At 39.6% G+C, this 23,737-nt stretch overlaps 1 protein-coding gene across 2 annotated transcripts; it reads left to right on the forward strand.

Annotated features, from left to right (window-relative positions):
- The first annotated feature begins 23 nt into the window (after nt 1-23).
- On the forward strand, nt 24-22,077 carry LOC121382597 (phospholipid phosphatase 5-like). Of its 2 annotated transcripts, none has more exons than XM_041512112.1 (8): nt 24-126; nt 4,514-4,609; nt 5,147-5,252; nt 7,621-7,708; nt 8,635-8,698; nt 18,021-18,145; nt 20,749-20,919; nt 21,490-22,077. In XM_041512112.1, the coding sequence occupies exons 2-8, from the start codon at nt 4,533-4,535 to the stop codon at nt 21,687-21,689; spliced, it is 831 nt and encodes a 276-aa protein (XP_041368046.1). In that variant the 5' UTR covers nt 24-126; nt 4,514-4,532; the 3' UTR covers nt 21,690-22,077. The 2 variants fall into 2 exon arrangements, with proteins under 2 accessions (XP_041368046.1, XP_041368045.1); XM_041512111.1 differs by lacking the exon at nt 24-126 and adding an exon at nt 1,896-1,988.
- Nucleotides 22,078-23,737: the final 1,660 nt, after the last annotated feature.

The raw sequence follows: 23,737 nt of genomic DNA on the forward strand, positions 1-23,737 counted from the left end.
ACATTTCCGTTTCCTTTTATGCATTAGAACTGTTAATTCGTATAGATGTTCGGAATTCATGTTTTGTGGTCCCGTGACTATGTAATGGTACAAAATGATTTTCAACAATGGCACAAAATTATTATGGTACTAAATGACGTTTTGCAATGGTATGAAATGCCCATGCTACGAATTGACTATGGACTAAGGCATTACCTTGATATCTTAAACATTGATCTACTAATTATCCGGCTCAACAAACTAACCAATTCATTATTCACGCAATTGAAGAAAACTATTTTATTTTTAAAGCAGTAGGCCTACATAAATGTAGAGCTGAAAGTAAGAGATTCGAGTTGAACTAACTTATTATTCTGATTTTTACTGCCCCATATAAGGTTTAGCTCCAACAATAGGATCATCACGATAATAAATTTTTTCGACTATCCCATTTCTATTCTATAAATCTACTCTCTACCTTTTATTATTATATATTAATAAATATTAATTATGTTAAATACTTTATGCCATTGGACATTATGTTATTATGTTTTATATATGATTATGAATATTGATTATTGTCTGATGTCCATTTTGTTTAGGAGAGCAGTTATATAGGCTCTGCTTGTTGTGCAATCCTTTTGACTTTTTTATTCTGATCAGTAAAATATTTCAAAACAAAACTAAGGGCCAGGCACGAAATGACCAAGCAATATGGTAGGTTGTCAAAACGAAATGATAAAAAAAAAAAATCATCATTAATTTTTTTTATATAAAATTATGATAACTGTCCGAGCTATTATTACTGGGTTATAGCGAAAACGGAACCGTGCCAAAACGGCCCCAGGCGAAAACGGAACCAAATTGGACAAAACGGTACCAAAATCTGTGGACAAAACGGAACCTGCGTTGGCTAAAACGGCACCAAAATCGATGGCTAAAACGGCACCGAAATCAAAACCTATTTATCTCGCATTCCCAATGAGAAAATAATATATGCTATTATAACATGATTGCTCATAGTTCATTTTTATGTGAATTAAATAAGTGAAATTGTTTATATATACATGAGTGTTGTTATTTTTGGGCTACATAGTAAGGGCCTCGATTAGTGACGTCAAGCATCATCTTAGCACGTGCTCAAGCTAAAAATAACAGTTGTACTGAAGGCACTAATTTACTCTATTACCTTTTTAAACACAGCAACAACTAACAGATCTCATGAAGGAAGTCAGACGTAATAAAGTAAAATGGTGTTTATTTATTTACAAAACAAGCAATCGATTGTTGTGTACTTAACTACGCAAGCCCGGCAAGGCTGTGCAGTGAACATCGTGAGCTTTGATGTTTTGTCTGCGACACTCCGGCTAGACGGAATCGGTGATGGGATTAACAATTAGCAATACAGGTGTAATTCTAGTAACTTAAATGCTTGATAATCAACAGTCTACAGTAATAACAACTCAAAAGATTTGGTAAGTGTTAATTCCTATCGTAGCACAATCCACGGTTTCACATGTTGAATAATACGATTTTGACCGGCTTTATTCGGCAATAAACCTGTCATGATTTTTCATTTTTCTCTCTCTCTCTCTATTATGTGTGGTTCCGTTTTAGCCAATACAGTGAGGTGCCGTTATAGCCACAATCGGTTCCGTTTTCGTTAACGAAAATGGTTCCGTTTTGGTAGTGGTTCCGTTTTAGCCTGATCCCTTATTACTGTCCGAATAGCTTTGGAACGGCACAGTACTCGGCCTAGGTATGTCTGAACGTGAGTTTTAAATGGGCGATTTTTATCTCTCCCATTTTTCTCCCTCTTCTTCTTCTTCTCTAGACCTAGTGTTTGGCACGGTTCCGTTTTTGCTTTTGACGTCCCTAGTCAAGGGGAGAAACTCATGATGATATTCCGGTTTACAGGTAAACATGGGTCGGAGATTTTTTTTCTCCCTGATTTAAGTGATTATGCCAATTTAGGAGTTTTGCGTGTGGGGTTGGAGTACCAGTGTGAGGTAAAATATATATGTATTTAAAATATAATAATAATAATAATTGTGTAGAAATAATCATTGAAACAAATGTCGTTAAAGAGCTCTCACATTTACAAAGTTTATGTCCAATTTTTACTGACCAGCAGACTAAGTCTAAGGTCGACGACACGTCGACAGTCACTTTTCGCACCCTTGTTTTGGGTTCGTACACAGTAAATAAAACATATCCAACGGTAATTTTTTGATATGATATATTTGACAAAAGGTACTTTGTATTTCTTTCATCTTTGGAATCTTAAAATTAATATTTTGTCCAGAATTATGAAAAATAACAAAATATAAAGTTATAATAATAATAATAACAATAATAATAAAGTTAATAATAATAATAATAACAATAACAATAATACATATATAATAATAATAATAATAATAGGGGCCTAATAATAATAATAATGTTGAAAAGATTGAAATCACGAAAAGACACCCACAATGTTAGCTTCAAATTTAGCGGAAAATTCACTGATAACGTAATTTTATGGAATTTACGTGTCCGTACTGCATGAGCGTAGAGAAAAATTCGCTACATGTACCGATTTTGTGTGTACATTTTTTTGCTTTCCAGACAGTTCGTCCACTGGACAATTCGTCCATGGACGATTCATCTACCAGACGATTCGTCCACTCAGTCGGACAATTCGTCCACTCGATGACTGCATTTTGTTCAAACATATTAATAGTTATTTCTTTGACATTGTAATCGTTTCTTAACATTATTTTGTGGTATACTATAACCAAAAAAGTAAAATAGAGTTAAAATTCAACATTAATATCCAGTTTTTATTAACTGTTTGTATTCATTATCATGTGGACGATTCGTCCACTCGCTCGTACATTATCTCACATGTCACGATGGGGTAAATAGGTAATGCAAGCTTCTGCGTCGGAAGACTTTATTACCATGTCATGTTCTCCTTCAATGGCGTAAATTCTATCCACTGTACCCTCCTTCGTCACATGTTATCCCCATATGCCTAATAACCTCGAAATAAAATAAAAACTCGTCTTCAATTCCAATTTAATTAAATGTTGTTTTAGACGCTACTGGATCCAACTTGGTGAAACAAGCTTAAGCTAATTACTTCACAATATCACAATAGAGGACACCTGGGCCCCGTTTTACGAAGCGATCTTTGCGCTAAGATCACCATAAATGCATTATGTAGCTATGCACTTAAGGTGATCTTAACGCTAAGATCGCTTCGTAAAATGGAGCCCTGTACTGGTAAAGCAAACAGAAACTAAACAAGTTGAAAGGGAAGGGCTAAAGATTATCTGCAGAGCATTGTTACAAAAACATCTACCAAGCGTAATCTAATGCAATATAATTTATTTTCACCTTTGTAAATTTATGACAGCAAAGAACAAATACGGGGTAAAACATATCTAATAATTTATTTAGCCCCCACGTACATGTAGTACACATTATTTAGTCCATGGACGAATTGTACTGGGGAAATAAAAACCCAGTGGACGAATCGTCCAGAACTGATTTTTTGTAGTGGACGAATCGTCTCGAGTTCCTCAGTGGACGAATCGTCTGTGGACGAATTGTCCAGTGGATGAATCGACTGCATCCCATTTTTTTTATGCAGACACTCACGCATACGCATACATACACATAGAGACACCACAATTTAAATACATAGAAGCGAATTTTTAGATTCGCACATACGCATATGCATACGCACACATGGAGACATAGCTTCTGAGAGATAAATGGATATTTGGACAGTTATCTCACTCTCTAACTGTCTGAGACCAATCTATATAAATTTGCACAATCGCTGCCTACAAAACGGTAGTCAAAAATTCCTGCTCAAATATGTACACCAATTCTATGTTTGACGTTAAATACCTGTACATCGATCATTTTCGAGCTCCCTGATAAAAAAATGTTCACATATTAATCACTAATACACACACTACAGTAAATACATATTTATTAATTGATTTGAAATTGATAAGGAACAACTATTTAACATTTCTGAATGGTGTACTACATAGCAATCTCTGAAAGTAACGTGGTAAATCATGACACGATATTGAATAAATGGTGATGGGTTCATATGACAATGTTCTTCATTGCTTTGTGTTTTTACAACATATCAGGTTAAATACATGACAATGCATTGATTCAAAGAACTGGTGGCAGCTCTGCATTCAGTTGAGGCGAATTCTCCATAATGTTATCCTAGTTGGACATTGCTGAAGACTAATAGTTTGCCATGTTTAATGTCCAACTCCTCTGATGGACTTTTCTACGTGTCATCAGTGCAGTTGTCAGTTTTGCATGGAATCATTAATATTGTACATGTATGTATGTCATGCTGATCTGATTTTCTCTGTACTTGTTATTTTTAGCGAAAGATTTTTGTGGGAAGCCCCTGTTGGCGCCAAATGCCAAAGCATATCTCAAGTTAGTGTTGATATTATTCTCATGTTGGTCTTGATGTTATTAACAATCTGTTTTTGTACTTTTCTAGCTGAAGATACTGGACCACGATGTTTGCCTTTACTGAAAAAAACATGCATCTACTTCAGGAGTTTGGGATCCGAATTATTCTCTTTATTGTATACAGGTACAATTATATTATGTGTTAAGCAGTCAGCTTTGTTGACAGGTGGTTGCTAAATACAGGTTAATTGTATTAAATGATTATCTTGCCTACTCTAAATGTCGTTCCTACAGGTCTAATGTATGAATATATATAATATTATTTGTGGTACAATTACCTGTCGATAGGCACATGCCTGATTACCAATTCTGTTCTGCATTAAAAATATAAATGTGGAAAATAGATGCTGAATAAAGCAATAAAAGCAACCTATAATTCCTAACAGAAAGTAGTAAAATAGCTTTGCTGATATATTTGTTACTGTAATCATATAATGATAGAACAGATTTAGAAATAAATGTTATGTACTCACGTCATGAAGTGGAGAATTGGAAATGGGAGGGGGCAATGTTTTCTTATACCTATCACCCTCACAAAAAGATATAGGAATTATTTGGTTTTGGCTCTGTTTTTTTTTTTGGGGGGGGGGGGGGGTTCAACAATAAAAAAAAAATCCTGGATATTTATAGTTTCACTATATCTTTGTTTATATGTTGCCAGGTCGACCGATGACATGGACGGATTTCACAGGAAGATTCAGCCTGAAGAAATGTGGCTGTATCGGTTTCCTAAGACAAACGCCTATTACTCGGTGGACATGTTACATGTAAGTATGAGATGCAGTCAGACCTGCTCTAGTGGCCACCTGTATTAAGAAGCCACCTATGTTATGAGGATACGTTTTTATTCTCCAAAATCATCTAATATAGTATAAACTGTGTTCGGCCTTTTTTTCATTGTCTTGCCTTATTGCCTTTTGCTTTAAAGTTTAACATTAAAGTTTTGCATTTAGATGAGTTTCTCACAAACTATAAATCCTAGGTCAGTGAAACGGAATACTTGAACTCTCTGTAGTGGTAGCTTAACTCAGGTGTGACATAATACAAATTCACTGGTCTTGAAAGTGTTTCTGCCAGAAAGAAATTTTGGTGTACGGCACTATAGAATTGAATGCAACCACAGTCAATAGGGGGTATGGGGGCCTACCCCTAAAAGAAAATGGGTCAATAGTGATTTCCCTAGAAATTAGGCAAGGCATGGTAGACCAAACACTTTTGGGGCATTTTCACCATTTTCGGGGCACTTGTTTTTCATTAAAAATACACAAAAATTAATTAAAATAAGCATTAATGTAATTTATGTGTTTCCTTTAATAAATGAATGGCAAAAGATATAAAAAGGCATATTTTATTAATTATTAAATACCTTTTTGGGTGTTTTATAAAGGCAATTTTAGAATTAATTACTGAAAAAAGCTTGTATAATCTCAGGGCAGCATGGCACTGATTAAGGCAAGATGGTGCTATGGACTATTGAGGCATGGTGCCGCACCATGCTAAAACAAGCTAGGGAAAACACTAGGTCAAGTTTAGGGATAGGGTTAAGAAAATCATTCAGTAATGATAAGAATAATTGATTTTGTCAAAAGGTTAACTTAAAAAAATAAAATCTGCAAAACATTTTGGGTATGGCGCCATACCTGTTTTACCCTCTGGCAGAAACCCTGCAAGTTGGAAGCAAGGCTGAGAAGTGACATTGAAATTTATTTATGGGAGGGGAAATAAGCAATGTGCTGGGCTCAAACTTAACAATAGTACACACAGCATTTTTGTGCCATCAGTAACGCTCCTTAAGCATGCAGCACACGCTGCGACAAGTGGAGATTTTTGTCGCCGGAGACAGAAATCTCCGCTTGTTTCAAAACCCCGCACACTTGGCGACGACAGGAGATTTTTATCGCCGACTATCGCACATTTAACCCTTATATTTAACCCTTCCTTTTCCTTGCTGAGGTCTAATGGTGATCTTTTCCCTACATACATTGTTGTTGAAAGGCCATTTTAGGCACAATTCTGATACCAATGCAGTTGCTAGCAAGTGATGGTGCTTTCGTGACATTTCCAGCTTTCGTGACATCACTCAACTGCACCTGAAAAAGAAATGGCGGCGGCGTTCTGGACACTCGATATTGAACAAGGACGGTCGTTCCGCCCACAATTTAACAATGATATCCTCATTATCGTGTGTACAACTAAATGCTTCCATGGGGGCTACCATTTTGAAGTCATGTGCCACGACAGCCAGCGTTGATTGGTCAATCGAAGAAAGTAGTCTCGCGTCTCCGTCGCAAAACCCTGCACACGCTGCGACAAGTGGAGACGAGTGGAGACAAGTGGAAACAAATATCAAACATGTTTGATTTTTGGAAACAGTCTCATGCGATTGTTTCCACTTGTCGCCGTACCCTAGCACACGTCGAGACTTGTTGAGATTTTTGTTTCAAGTCCCTAGCACACGCTGAGATGAGTGGAGATTTCTGTCTCCTGTGATAAAAAATCTCCACTTGTCGCAGCGTGTGCTGCATGCTTTAATGATGGCAAAATGTAAATACTTGGTATACATTATCTGCCAGCAATATAACATTTGTTAGGTTTCCAACATTTGGTAATTTATATCATTATTTCAACAGAATGAAAGGAAAATTTAACTACTACTACTACATAGGTTACTCTTGATAGGAGAAAGTGGTATCTGTTAAGTCCACTAAAGTTTGTTTCGGAAAACAATATTTTTCACTACCGTGTGCATTCATCTTAAGACACGAAATAGTCATTTGAAATTTGTTTATGACATCCCATGATATACCAGTGGTAGAGCACTGGTTGGATTGGGTAGGGATCAAAACTCTTAACTCTGTGCATTATATAACAGAGCAACTGTTCGTTTGATCAACATCAACTTATAAAAATGGATAATTGAAATGCATGGAAGTACCCATATTTCATAGCCTTCAAAGTATTTGCATGTAGTTGGAGGGGGTTAGAACTGTATGTATAAATTAAAGAAAAAGTTTAATATTATATGTAGAGTTTAAAATTGAAGTTACATTAAAAGTTCTTATACAATCTGTATTATTTATATTTACATTTATATAGATTTCTCTTTTCGTGAGTTTGTCATTTTCTGTATTTCAGTTAACAATTTATGGTGTTCCTCTGTTAGTGTTGACTCTATTTTACTTGAGATATCGTGACAGGCATGATTGTATGGAAGCCAGTTTAGGTAATATTGTTTTACCACTTTTTACCAGCCAGAACAGAATAGAATTTTATTTCATTCAGATCTCTGCATGGTGATACAGTAAGATGGTTTACAAATGGGTGGGTAGATGAATGGATGGATGGAGGAAGGGATGGGATGGATGGAGGGATGTGTAGGGTGAATGGTGGGTGATGGTTTTGGATGGATGGATGTCATCACATGTATTTCTGAGAACGGGAAATAGTCGGTTAACGAGGAGACATCAAATACAATGATTATTTGACAGTTATCATGACATTGGGAATGATCTTTATTGCATTTATTAATAATCCTAATGTTGTATCCTAACCGGACGCGAGTGATGTGATAAAATTTGTATCCTAACCAGATGCAACCATAAAGACAGTCTTCATTTTGAAATTGCCAAGTAAAACTGATATTTTTGTTACTCATGTCACGCAAGAAAAATAGAAAAAATTCCCATCAGTATTGTGTCGCGCATTTGATTAAATTAATTTACCATACCATACATGTGTGGTTGGGTTATGACAATTGAAATCAGTGATTTCTAAACACAAAATGTGTTACTTATGTCCGGTTAGAATACAGTTTAATACCATTAGCTTATAAGCCTATTTTTCATTTAAAACTCTTTACTATGACTTGGTCAATTAGATAGCAGTATGGGTATATTGTAATAATAAAAGAAACTGTAAATATATATATTCATGGGTTTTTTTTGGTTTTTAAAGGGATTTAAAAAAATAAAATTATTAAACAATTTTAAAAATTGAAAAACAAAAATTATACTTTTTTTAAGTATTCAGTTTGTTTTCTATCATTTTTAACCAAATTGTTCCACTTTTTTGTAATTATTCTGTAAGTCACTTTAATATTTTATATTCTATGCACATTTTATTATACATGTAAACTTTTTTATATTGTAGGTGTATCACTTTCCATATTTTTGACTGCGTCACTGACTAATGTTTTTAAACTGTTTGTTGGAAGGTAACTATACATGGGGAAATCATAATGTCCATGGCCTGATATGACCTACTATTACCTGTACTTCAGCCTTGTTAAATGTTTCATCAGCTTTGTTAACTTGGGTCAACTTGTAGCTCAGTTCATTTAGTCCAGCACTGCACCAATTTTGCTATTCAAATAAAAAACCCTGCAGACATATTTAACAAGGCTAGTGGAACTAAATTGTTTTCCCTGTAACTGTAAATCACCTATCAGAACATGCCATGACTTCAACGTTACAAATATTTTCATCACTTGATAATGCTTTTTGGATATCCTAACCATGGTGTCACGAACTGGAGCAACAACAAGGCTAAGTGATATTCAAATAATTTAATTACAAAATATATACACATGAATATCACACATCACACAACATACCACACCATCACACTACACATACACTCTATAATACACCAAAACTAAACCCATCCCCAAAATACATGTATACAAAAATGTCTCAATGAACTCAAATACACCCCAGTTCATCTAGGGAAAAGTCTCAGCACTGCAAAATACACTTTCTATAGACATTACCTGTCCTCAAACAAGTGCACCTCCCCCCCACGCAAGTGGTCTGGTCCGAACATCCCAACAGCCAATGGGATGGCCTAAATTCTTTTACTGCATACTGCTCTCTAGTTCCGGTCACATGACTGTAACTTCCTTCTTTTTCTCTTCGCTAAAGGGTCTGGACGTCCTTTTGCTTGGCTCTGTTTGGAGTCAATTTTTTTATAAGACCTTTGGTTTTGTATTCGTGTTTGGGTGAAATGTTTTTCACCTTCGTTTTCGTTAGCTTTCGTATGTTCTTTTCGCGTATTTCGCTTGACTTTCCATGCGTTTAATTACATGAAATGTTGTTTATATTGCCGGTTGTCGTGTCGGACGTATTTCGCTTGACTTTCCAAGCGTTTAATTACATGAAATGTTGTTTATATTGCCGGTTGTCGTGTCGGACGCCATTTGCAAAATGGCGTCTGTGTTGACTGGCTTTGTGTTTGGGTGAAATGTTTTTCACCTTAATTTCGTTAGCTTTCGTATGTTTTTCGCGTATTTCGCTTGACTTTCCAAGCGTTTAATTACATGAAATGTTGTTTATATTGCCGGTTGTCGTGTCGGACGCCATTTGAAAAATGGCGTCTTTGTTGACCGGCTTTGTGTTTGTGTCATGGATTCTTTTTCTTTCTCTTTCACAGATTGAAAACTTATTATCATGTCGGATGTTAATGTTCAGCGACAGGTACAAGCGTGTTTACGCTGTAAGAAGTTCACTGCAGGCGGCGACCCTCGTGATTTATGTCCGGGTTGCCGTGTTCCTTGTAGCCTCTCTTCGAGATGCGACCTGTGTTTGGGCCTGTCTACTGTCGAGTTCGCGGCTTACTTGAAGGTGGTGTCGGCGAGAGCCAAGAAAGTGGAATCTTCGCCTTCAATTGCGGACTCCGTAGCAGAAGTATTACGTTCGATGCTACCCACTATGCTGAAAGAGACCATGGTGTCGATGGCGGCCTTACCAGAACCGGCAGGTTTGGGGTCAGGTCCGGTTCCAGTCCCCTCTTCGGGGGGTGCGGCTCCAGGATGCAAGACTTCAGATGGCAGCCCTCTGACAAGCCGACTCAATCAGTTAGACGTTCCACGGCCTCCAAGGATCGCCGATCTTCAGCGGGGAAGTCATCTTCGGCGCAGCAGAGCCGGGACCGGAGCCGGGCCCGTAGCCGTTCCCCACGACCTGCACGGCTCCCTACGGGTTCCGTGGATCTGCAGCGCAGACCTTCTATTGAGGGTTCTCGACGGGACCGTCCACGGTCCGGTTCACCAGTGGCTTATGTTTCGGCGGATCGATTAGCCTGTGCTCGAGTGCTTCGAGACTTTGGAGATGCAGCGCCTACAGCGGTTTCCATCATTGATGAGCCTGACTCTCCTGACCATATGACTATGAGGGATTGCTTGGCGGCCGTCTATGACATGTTGCTGTCCTTGCCACATCCACCAACGCCGTCCAAGAAGGGACCGACACCGATGATAGCAACTGATGTCCCTCCGGAAGATGTGGTGATCCGTTCCTTGGCAGCCGGTACACTCGTATCCGAGGTGGCGACAGATTTAGACCGCACCTTTAAAGAGACAGCATCCTTCGTCGCTTTCCCGTCTTGGGGTCACCGTATGTATCCGGTGTTTGACATGCCCTTTACAAATGGAGCTCCGTCTTTGGATGAAGATGTTCACCGTCTTGGGAAGTCGTCAACCGTGGATTTGACGGACAAACAAGTACAAGCCATGGATACTGCCCAGAGACGTTGCTTGTTTGTGTTATCTTACTTGGACGTTTTCCTTGCTGCGATGGCCACCCAGGCAAAAGATGCACGGTGCTACGCGCTGTTTCAGCAATCGGCGCAGATGCTAGCTTTCCTGACGTCTTCGGTGACTTCGATATCCTCGATGTTGATGCAATACCGTCGCCAGGCTTATCTGAAAAAGTCCACTTTGGATTTCCAGCATAAGAAGGAGCTGTTAGCTCAACCGTGGTCCGCAACGAAGCTGTTTGCAGGCAAGGTTTCTGATGTGGTGAAGGCCAATGATAAGGACCAACAGTCGACAGCAACTGTCAAAGCGTTGCAACTTATTTCGACGTTGGAATCCACGAAGCGAAAGTCTACATTCACTCCACAACCACCATCTAAGCGCTGGAAAGGTTCCTTTCGAGGTCAACCTTCTCGACGGTTTCCGGTCAGACGACCATCCGGTCCTCCAGCTCGGACCCAGGGGAAGCCTGGTCGACGTTGACGCCAGCCAACAGATCGTGGACTGCTCAGATTGCTTCAACCTACGCCCGCCCCTGATTTTGAACCAGAACAACGTTATTGGCGAAACTGGCAGACACTTTGCCAAGATCCGTTTGTCACGTCGATCTTGAAGACAGGGTATCGTCTGCAATTGTCTGCCATTCCTCCATTGACCACTTAACCTCGAGAACCGCGGCATTCCGTCGTGCAAGTCAAGGTTCTACAGGAGTCCGTCAACAAGCTGGTGGAGAAGGGAGCCGTTCGCAGCATTTCGGAAGCACACTTAACACCCGGCTTTTACTCGGACATCTTTCTCGTACCGAAGAAAGATTCTCCGGAGCTGCGAATGATCCACAACTTGGCGGTTTTCAACGACCACTACCTGTCTCCTCCTCCGACCTTCAAGATGTTAATGTTGCGAGATGTCATAGCCGTGATCAGACCGGGGGATTGGCTTGCCTCGTTAGATCTCAAGGACGCCTACCTGCACGTTCCGATGCATGCCGATTTTCATCACTACCTGCAGTTCGTGCTACAGGGTCGGCATTACGAATGGACAGTCCTGCCCTTTGGGATATCCATAGCGCCATGGCTGTTCACCAGAATCACGACTCCGATGTCACGCTTCCTGCATCGCAGAGGTATATCCTTTTACCCGTACCTCGACGATTGTCTGATGAGGTGTCACAGCAAGACAGGGCTGACTGCACATGTTGCCTTCATCATGGACTTTCTCAAGCAGCTGGGTTGGATTATCAACATTGAGAAATCTCGACTGGCTCCCACGCAGTCTCTACAGTTCATAGGCGCTTGGCTTCGACCCGACTTGGGCCTCGTTCAAGTTCCTTTAGACCGTTGGGAGAAGATCCAGACCATGATTGCCATAGCCCTCACCGCTCCAATGACCTTCCGCGGTTGGCAGAGTCTCTTGGGTCTCCTCACTTCCGCCCAGGATTTGACACTCAGAGGTCGTCTCCAGTTGCGGCGCTTGCAGATGTTTCTCAACCCGTTTGTTCGTTTCAACAATCCGGACTTGATCATCTCACTCCCGGACGATCTACGCTCCAGCCTGCAGTGGTGGCAGCTCCGATCGAACGTCTTAGAAGGTGTCTCTATGCGGGCCTTCATAGCCACTCGTCACCTGTTCGTCGACGCGTCACTGGAAGGTTGGGGAGCCCATCTAAGCAACCAGACTACTTCAGGGCTGTGGTCTCCCGGCGAACTCGGACTCCACATCAACCTGCTAGAGTTATTGGCAGTCTACTACGCTATCCTTCATTGGCGACAGATGTTGACGGAAGCCTCTCTCATGGTGGCCACAGACAGTACTACCGCGGCGGCTTACATCAATCGTCAGGGCGGAACTCGCTCCAGCAGTCTGCTGCAGTTGACTTATCGTCTCTACAAGCTGGTCGACGAAATTCCATTGCAACTTCGGGCTCGTCATATTCCAGGTGTTTCCAATGTACTAGCCGACACATTGTCCCGGCCGTCGTCTCCACAGCCGACGGAGTGGATGCTCCATCCGGAAGCGTTTCGATGGGTGTGCGACAGACTTTGGACACCAAACATCGATCTTTTCGCCACACGATTCAACCATCAGCTGAGGGTTTACGTGTCTCCGGTGCCGGATCCCAAAGCTCTGGATCTCGACGCATTGGCCATCAGCTGGGAACAGATGGACACGTACGCTTTTCCTCCACCAATCCTCCTTCCAAGGGTGCTGCAGAGGGTTCAGCTGTACCATTGTCGCTTGTTACTCATTGCTCCGATGTGGCCATCCAGGATGTGGTATCCAGATCTAATACGTCTTGCCGATCCACATCCTTTACCACTGCCAGACTGGGATCATCTGTTGCTGCATCCCACGTCAAGACTATACCATCCACGTCCGCAGTTGTTCCAACTGCACGCGTGGACTTTATCTCCAAGAGTTTGAGGAAGAAAGGTTTTTCTTCACAGTCTACGGTGGCCATTTTGAAAGCGCACAGATCATCTACTAAAGCGGCTTACAACGTCAGATGGCTTTGCTTTCACCGATGGTGTGTCCGGCAAAAACTCAAACCTCAGACGATCCAGATACCTCGTCTTGCTGATTTTTTGCTGTATCTGCGGACTACTTTACGATTGAAGGGGTCTACCATCGCTGGGTACGTTTCGGTCATCGCTACTGTTCGTGATGTCACTATTGGAACGAAGTTATCGGGTATTCCTGAGATCAATAAGATGATCAAAGGGTTTCGCCTTGAAGATCAAGTACACCGGTTTTGGCCACCAAGATGGGACCTGAATCTGGTGTTACGAGCGTTATCGACCGCACCTTATGAGCCGATCGAATCCTCTTCCCTGCAAGATTTGACGCGGAAGACGGTGTTTTTACTCGGTTTCGCCACGGCTGCCCGTGTCTCAGAACTCCATGCTCTTGATGTAGACTTGGTACGTTTTCACCGAGATCGGCGTGCAGTCAACTTGGGGTTACTCATGACCTTTGTTGCAAAGAATCAGTTACCAGACCAAGCGCCTCGCTCGTATGTTGTGCAGGCCCTCTCCTCTATCGTTGGTCCGGCGGACGTTGAGGACTTCACGTTGTGCCCTGTTAGAGCCCTGCACCAGTACATCGAGAGGACCAGATCTTTTCGACAACATCGTAAAAGACTTTTCCTCTCCTGTTACCAGAGTCGGTTGAGGGATATTACCAAGAACACGGTGGCCACCTGGATCCGGTCTTCTATCCTGACCGCCTATCAGAAGGAGGGTTTACCTGCTCCGTCTGCTTCCCATCCGCATGAACTCCGTGCCTTGGCTGCCACGATGTCCCTGCACTGCAACACATCCATTCAGCACATCATCACTGGCTGTTTCTGGGCTATGGACTCCATCTTCGCCAACTATTATCTGAGGGATGTCTCCACAGAAGACGTTGAGGGGTTCCATCATCTGGGTCCGGTTGTTGCTGCACAGACTCTGTTGAATACAAGCCATCCTCGTCGCCGTTGATGTCTGTCTGATTCTGGGCTACATACCGAGATGTCCATCGAATCGACAGGTGAGGATTGCTTAGACTTTTGTTCTTTTGCACAGTTCACGCACTGGTGCCGGAACTTTTGTCTCGATAACCTGCACTGCATGTGGTTATTTGTTGTCGTTATTGAACTAACAGTTCTTTGGTGTACTAGACAGAAAACACTCGGGGGGCTTGTTCTGTTCAATGTTCTGACGGATGCACCTCATTAGGTTGTCGCTTGTTATTGAAAAATCTATAACACTTCAATACGTGAGGGTTACCTAACACCTGCATCCCTGGTGGCTACGACTTCCCACCCTGTCAGAGATGTGGCAGCCGCCTCCTGGTCCCTGTTCTGGGAGCCATACCTGCCACTGCTGACGGATGCCACCATTCTGGTTGTTGTTACTAACATCACCTGCATTGGTCTGTGACGGGCATCCCTAGGAGGAGAGCTTACCAAGGTTGGCCTCATTCTTCCACTAGTCAGCCTCTTTCCGGTTGGGGAGTTATCACAAGCATCTACGGATCTCGGCACCTACCACCATCTGTTGAATGCTGCACTTGTTTGAGGACAGGTAATGTCTATAGAAATGGAGAAAACTTGAGGTGTTTTCTCTTTTATAGATACATTACCTGTCCTCAAAATTCATCCCGCCCGGGCCTCCCCGCTTCCTGTTCTCTGTGCGATGCGCTCAGGGAAAAAGAAGGAAGTTACAGTCATGTGACCGGAACTAGAGAGCAGTATGCAGTAGAAGAATTTAGGCCATCCCATTGGCTGTTGGGATGTTCGGACCAGACCACTTGCGTGGGGGGGGAGGTGCACTTGTTTGAGGACAGGTAATGTATCTATAAAAGAGAAAACACCTCAAGTTTTCTCCAATCTGAATGTTTCTGTTTCCAACATTCATTTACAATAGTAGCAATAGTCACTAGTCACGCTCGTTCCAATAGTTACACCTGTTCTACTGTTCAGATACAACAGTAAACCACTACACTGGAGCTCACTATGGCCATCTCAAGCCACTGACGATCACACTGGGTTGTCCATGTCGACTAACTACACGAGATATCATCACAGACGTCGCCACCTCCAGCCATTGACGAACATCACACAAGACCTCAACACGTTGACTTCGTACACATATACTCCGACAACACCGGATTAGGAAGACTGGTCCCTGGTCTAAATCCGCTCCGGGACACTATAATGAAAATATAACATTTTCAAAATAAATTCATCCAGTAACTTTATCTTACTGGCGTAAGAAATCCATCTTACGTACTGCATCCCGGTAATAAATACACATACATTTCTGTACACACACAGCAATAAATATCACATTTAAAGCTAAACTCCACCTCATTTTGTAACTGCGCGACTTCACCTTACTTTATAACATTGCGTGACATAATCGTTACGTTCAAACATGAAATATATATATATATATCTATCTATATACACATTAATACAATTTATAATGAATAAATTACTTCCCAACTAAATACATATACAACTCACGCCAATCCAATGTTCACCACAGAGAAACAACTTCTTTCTCCACATTTCTGGCACAACCGTGCACACTGCAACCTTCGATTGACTGCCCAGACCCAAGCACACACAAACTATTTTATTCACACACTCACACTTGCTGCACGTGCATTCCCGGACACTTCGCAACATACATTCTCGCACAGGCCGACTCAAGGCTATCGTTATAGCGACCTGGCCACACTGAAAACTTTACCGTACAACTGTCAAAACACGTATTCAAAACTTTCACACATAATTCCTTACCGTATAATTGAAGCTATACATAAAATAACACCCACATAACCTTGGATCTTGACACATGGATAGTCTTCAATATTTGGGACTGGACATAGCTCAGTGGTACAGCGCTCCCCTGATGCACGATCGATACATGATCGATTATGGGAATCTTTGGGCCCATTGGGCTATTTCTCAGTTCAGCCAGTGCTCCACAACTGGTGTAACAAAGGCTGTGGTATGTACTATCCTGTCTGTAGGATGGTGCATATAAAAGATCCCTTCAATATTTAACTTACCACATTTACACTTCTCTTAAATTTACTCTCAGAATGCTTGTTTAAAAATGTAATCATCTCACTTTTGCTCATTAGATATGTTTTGAAACATCTCATAAGAAAAACAGAATCTACTCATGTTGTATTCCAAGTTTAAAAGATCCCTTTCTGCTGTTTGGTAGAAGCATGGACTGTTTAAGGATGCACTCAACACATTTTAGTTACAGTTATATGGCGATGGACATATGGTTAAGGACCACACAGATACTGAGGGAGGAAACACACTGTCGCCACTTCATGGGCTACTCTTTTTCTATTAGCAGCAAGGGATCTTTTATATGCACCATTCCATAGATAGGATAGCACATACCACAGCCTTTGATGTACCAGTTGTGGTGCACTGGCTGGAGCGAGAAATAGCCCAATGTGCCCACTGACGGGGATCGCCCCGGACTGTTTAAAAACCAAATGTTGAAATAACAATATATTAGACATCCAAATGTAATAGGCTTTTTTATTAGTTCACTACCAATCCAACTGGAGGGGACTATAGGTTTCATCTCCATCCATCTGTCTATCTGTTTGTCCATCCATCTGTCCCACATATAGTTTTCCAGATGTTTTTTTCACAATGTCTCGAAATTATGAGCTGGAATTTACACAGCTTTATCAAGTCTTGTTACAGATTGAGTTTGACTTTCCTGACAATTTATCCATTTTGCACAGAGTTATGTCCCTTGAACTTAGGAGATATGAACATTTGTTTTCCAGACTTTTGTTTTTGCAATGCCTGAAGGTATTTAGAGAAAATTTTGTATACACTGGTACATGTAGCTTTATAATGTTACAGATCAAGTTTAATTTTTACAGTTATTTATCAAGTTTGTTGACACCATTGGAGCACATTGATTTATTAATCATCGGCTATTAGATGCCAAACATTTCATAATTCTGACTCGTAGTCATCAGACGAAACCTGTTATATTTTTCCTAATGCAACATGGGATCTTTTATATGCACTTTCCCACAGACAGGAAAGCACATACCACGGCCTTTGATCAGTTGTGGTGCACTGGTTGAAACAAGAAAATTAGGAGATAAGAACATTTGTTGGGCTCTGTAGGGAACATGTTTTGCTTTAGTATTGTTCTCAGAATGCTTGTAATTTTATCTATTTTGTGTGTGTGTGTGTGTGTGTGTGTGAACAACAACAATATAATATACATTTACATAACATATAGTAAATATAGTGTTAACTCTTAACACTACATTGTACTTTTGTAAATAAATTATGACAAACAGACTAAAATTCTACAAATTTATCACAATCACATCTGGTATAGGCAAAAACTTTTGCAATGTATAATACTGTGCCAACACTCTTTGGATACATTCTAAACTGGGTACAGTAGTCCTATTTTAATAATGTATTGGTGTGAAGTTAAAATACTTTTTCATTCTTAACTAGACCTCGCCCAGATTTCCTAGCACGATGTTATCCTGATGGAAAAATACATGAAGGAATAAACTGTACTGGCAATATAGATACAGTCATTGAGGGCTATAAAAGTTTTCCAAGTGGACACTCATCATGTAGGTATATTTTATCACATTAAAACTGGATTGATTATTAACTTTATGTAAATGATGACATCTGATTCTTCAATTGTTTTTATTGTTATTTCCATTCAGTGGTAGCAGTGGCATAGCCAGCATGAGGCAGACGAGGCGCTTGCTTCGTCTGGAATTTTCTTAGATTTATTTTATTTTTCCCATGACACTGATATTTATTTTACAAGTCTGGGTTTGCCTCGGCATTTTTTTCCTTTCTGGCTAAGCCCCAGGGTAGCCCTCAAATCTTTTTTAGTTTGATTAAGAAAAAAAAAATAGAAGACATTTATGTAACATTTTTTGTTTTTATTAAAATTTCCAATTTTTCTGTTCAGATGAATTTTTATTGTTATTACACATACATTAATATCAAAGAAACAAAAAATAATGACACTAAATCTAATAATGTTGGTCAGTTATATTGCGGCAATAGTGAAAGAAGGTTGGGGTATTACCAAACATTAAAGGCACAGACCCTAGTTTCAGCCCATAAAAATGGACACTAAGTTTAGTTAAAGGAAGGGACAATTAAGGCATTTGGCATGGTATGCATATTCGACGATATATAACGCACATTATTATTGTTTAATATCAACAAGTATAATCGTATAGTTAATTAATAAAATGTTTAAACGTGACGGCTATTATATATAACAGGCACAGCCATTTTGTACCATCCCAGTGAATACGCCCTCTAGCGAGCTGGTGGTTACGTAATACCTAATGTGTCAAGTCAGGAATTAGTCTTCAAACTGAAGAAACAAAACATACCAGATTTTTGCAGATGCATCGCAATGTTCTGTAATAATATCCATCCCAGTAAGCCGGCAACAAGTATTTATTATTTATCAATTCAAAATAAGACACCATTGTCAAAGTGTTGAAATAACTGTATTATGTTTTGTACATAAATTAACCCACGTACTGAAATAATAATCAGAGTGTGTTCTTGGTTAATTGGTCTTTTCTTTCCATGGCCTGTACCTGATTGGCAGGTGTATATTCAGACGGTCCCCAGACACTGTGTCTAGACACACTAAAAAGACGTGCCTCTTTTATTAAGATGACAAGGTATTGTCTGATAGCCGTGCGGACTCCCCTCAAATCGTAATGGACATTATCACTTTATTACTGTAAGTAATTCTGTAAAACCCTTAATTAAGTAGACTTTCCCATCTAAAATCACAAAACTGATCAATTACATAGTCCCAAAGAAAAGAAAATTATCACTTGGGTATTGTGAGTGGTTGTTTTCGCTCGAACATACCCTACCAATAGGCCTAATAATAAGCATTTTTTCTTTGGATTTTTTTAAAGAGAAAAATACTATAACTCCATTTCGTTCTATTGATGCAAATTGAAATATATTTAGTTAAATAGTTTATTATGCTATCAAGTCATTTATATTCTTTTACAAGTCAGGTTGATGAAGCTATACCACCGGACATCACAAAAACGAAACAAAATGGCTGCCCCCAGTTAGAAGGAATAATGATGGTTTTTGATTAACTCTAAAATTACACATTTTTCATTTGTTAAAGTGTTATGCATCTTTCCAACATACATGGCTCTTATTTGAGTTTACCCTCCCTTTAAACCAACAAACCTGTAACACACTTGGATAAAGTTACAACAGAGTGAAACAAGAGTCTGTGATGTTGACACGGTGAAATACTTTTAAAAACAGACTAGAACTCTACTCCATAACTGTTTCTTCTCAGACGCACATGCATTTTTTAAAATATGAAATGTACATTTTGTGATATTAAAAACACCAGGATGATCAGAAATACATGTAATGTATAGAAATTGATAATATAAACAATAAAATCTTAGTAATGACTGATTTCAGTTATCAAAAACAGCTCCAATAGTGATACATATGCCTTGGTGTATAAAAACTAGGGTATGTCACTTTGATGTATATCCTGCATGGTTGGGGGTATAAAAATGGTCAGATTTATGCACTGACAAAACTACATTGTAGTGAACAACTATCAGATTTATTTTAAGGAAAAAGGAAATAGAGAAAAAGAAACCACTACTAGTATTCTACAATCGATATATACCACACGTTATATATAAATCTCTTAGGGGATGCATTCATATATACTACACTGACAAATCAAAATGAATAAACAAACTATGAATAGGATCCAGGTGCTTGTAAACACAACTCAGTAGTTTTGTTGCATGTGGTATGTGTACCCGAGTACAAGTTTATATGTACATAGTTATGAAAACAGATCTGTAAGTAACTTTAATTTCATAAGTGAAAATTACCAATTGCAGTATGACTGTTTCATGAAATCACAACAACAGCATCGTGTATATTTTATTTCTTTATATATATTCTGTTCTCAGCCATTGTATTGATTCAATCAGAGGCTGCCTGTCAGAGACGAATATAATGTTTTATATCTTTAAGGGATGAATGTATATGTAGAGAGGAAAGGAATATATTGTTAATAAGGCCCCAGCAGATTGTAAACTATGATTATTAAATGTTTAAGATATACATGTTAATACCACTAGTTATTATGTTAAATCTTTCTTTTTTCTATTATTTCTTCTCTTTTTTTAAGTTTCATTTTCCAGTTTAGGATACATGGGTTTGTATGTTGCTGGGAAGCTGCATGTGTTTAGTGCCAGTGGGCGTGGCAGAACCTGGAGGTTATGTTCGGTTCTTACACTGTTTGTCTGGCCAATACTAATAGCCTTGTCAAGAACTGCAGACTACCATCACCATTGGCAAGGTGGGTCTTCTACAGAAACAGGTGTTTTTTGTAAAGTTGCAATCAGAATTCTGTGTGGGTGGCCATAATTATTGTATTTTGAGGCAGTCCATCTCCAACACAGACTCTCGATTTCACCAATCTTTCTAAGACAAAATATTATTCCAGTCAGTATTACTTATCTCCATATTAAAGTCACTGACTATACTTTCAAGGGAAAATATTTCAAAATCTTAAATAACCCGAAGTTGGGTCTCTTGATTTTTACCTAGGTAACCAATTGCTTGTTCATGTAAATTGCATTTGTGTAATCGGTAAGTAACTTGATCATAACCCACGTGTACTACTGATCTTTTCTACATTTATATTTCAAATGTTTGTGATGGTTGGGTCTTTACCAGGTAAGACTATCACCTGTATGTGGGATCATCAGTGGACCATAATTTAAATTTTAGAAATTTGAAATAACTGTTTATTTTAAATTTTTGGCAGTTGTGTTGTTTGGGTTATTCTATCTATATATTACCAGTGGACCATAATTTTTAAAATTTGATTTGAAATAACTGTTTATTTATTTTTTATTTTTTGCAGATGTGTTGGTTGGATCGTTACTAGGCATGACTGTTGCCTTTGTGTGTTACCACCAGTCGTACCCATCAGTATATAGTATCCATTCTCATCTGACCTATTCTCAACTAGCCACAACATCCCACAGAGACATTGAAGCACATCTACAAGAGTGGCATATAGGGAAAGATGGAAATGTGAAACACATGCGAGAAATTGTTTAGGTGTCTGAAAATCAAAAACAAAATCTCTACATTTTAGTTTACATTCAAAGTTTTTAACTCGGGGAACATTTTGTTATAGAAATATTGATTAGCGACAAATAGTGACCAGCGGAATATTGAGTAGCACGTGCTATTTAATGTTTTAGAATTGTGTAGTGATATCTGAATTTTGAATAGTAAAACCGAAAAAAATGTTCCTTGTAACTCTGAATTTTTCTTTCATATGGTTGTGACCAATTTACGCAAAATTAGTATCTATTGACATTAGGGGAGGGGGACATAGCCCAGTCGTAAAGCAATCACTTGATGCGCGGTCGGTTTGGGATCGATCCCCGTCAGTGGGCATATAGCGCTATTTCTCGTTCCAGCCAGTGTGTCACGACAGATATATCAAAGGCTGTGGTATGTGCTATTCTGTCTGTGGGAAAGTGCATATAAAAGATCCCTTTCTGCATTAGCAAAAAATGTAGCGGGTTTCCTCTGATGACTACGAGTTAGAATTACAAAATGTTTGACATCCAATAGCCGATGATTAATTAATCAATGTGCTCCAGTTGTTTCGTTAAACAAACCAAACTTTTTTTCTTCTTGTTTTTTCTATTGCCATAGGGGTGGGATTTAACTCAATCAGTTGAGTGTTCACCTGAGGTGCTTATGTCTGTTGGAAAGTGCATTTAAAAGATTGTGGGTTTCCTCTCATGACTATGAGTCAGAATTACCAATTGTTTGACATCCAGTAGCCGATGATTAAGTAATCAATGTGCTCTAGTGGTGTTGTTAAACAAAATGAACTATTAACTATTGACATTAGTTGTTATTTTTTTTATTACCTTGTAGAAAACTTCAAATGAAATTAAGTTTGTTTGCCAGTATTCCAGACTTAGCAGCCATTAAAACAGAGCTTCTTTAACAATTAAAATTACTTATTAATTGCATTTTTTGGCTTAGAATATCAATGTCAGCATATATCTAGTGTGTTTCTAGTCATACTTAACTAATGTTGTTGTGCTTTGTTTTTTTGGAGGGAGGGTTTTTTTGTTTTGTTTTTCAAAAACAAAAAGATTTAACCCAGACACAAAAACAGTTTGATAGGACATCACAAACATATACCGATGATGATAACGAGATGTATTTCCTTTTCGGTATCTCATTACTTGACAAGGCCATGCTTCATGCTTGCTGACATTTGAGCTCTCTCAGAGGGGCGGGACGTAACCCAGTGTTAAAGTGCTCACTTGATGTGTGGTCTGTCTAGGATCGATTCCAGTCGGTGGACTCATTGGGCTATTTCACATTCTAGCCAATGCATCACGACTGGTATATCAGAGGCCATGGTATGTGCTATCCTGTCTGTGGAATGGTACATATAAAAGATCCCTTTGATACTAATGGAAAAATATAGCAGATTCCCTCGATAAGAGCTACAGTATATGTCGAAATTACCAAATGTTTGACATCCAATAAATCAATAAATAAATCAATGTGCTTTAGTGGTGGTGTTAAAAGAAAACAAACATTTTGGAGCTGTCTCGGTATCATTCAAGTCTGGGGTATATGGAAATTGCAGTGTCTGCCTGGTAATCATCCCCCAGTGAGGATATTCTTTCACGGGATAATTACACATGTGAAGTAGGTTAATCTCCTATATCTGGCTTTTCACTTTCTCACTTAGCCTAGCATTGCATTCGCTCTGGGTTAGATCCAGTACTAGAATGAAAAACCTCACTTGGCCTTGCAGTGCACTTACTCTGGGTTGGAGCCAGTACTAGAATGAAAAACCTCCTCGCTTGGCCTTGCAGTGAACTCACTCTGGGTTGGAGCCAGTACTAGAATGAAAAACCACCTCGCTTGGCCTTGCAGTGAAATCACTGTGGGTTGGAGCCAGTACTAGAATGAAAAACCACCTCGCTTGGCCTTGCAGTGCACTCACTCTGGGTTGGAGCCAGTACTAGAATGAAAAACCACCTCGCTTGGCCTTGCAGTGCACTCACTCTGGGTTGGAGCCAGTACTAGAATGAAAAACCACCTCGCTTGGCCTTGCAGTGAAA

Source organism: Gigantopelta aegis, chromosome 10 (genome assembly GCF_016097555.1).
Source record: "Gigantopelta aegis isolate Gae_Host chromosome 10, Gae_host_genome, whole genome shotgun sequence".
Classification (NCBI taxonomy): Eukaryota; Metazoa; Mollusca; class Gastropoda; order Neomphalida; family Peltospiridae; genus Gigantopelta; species Gigantopelta aegis.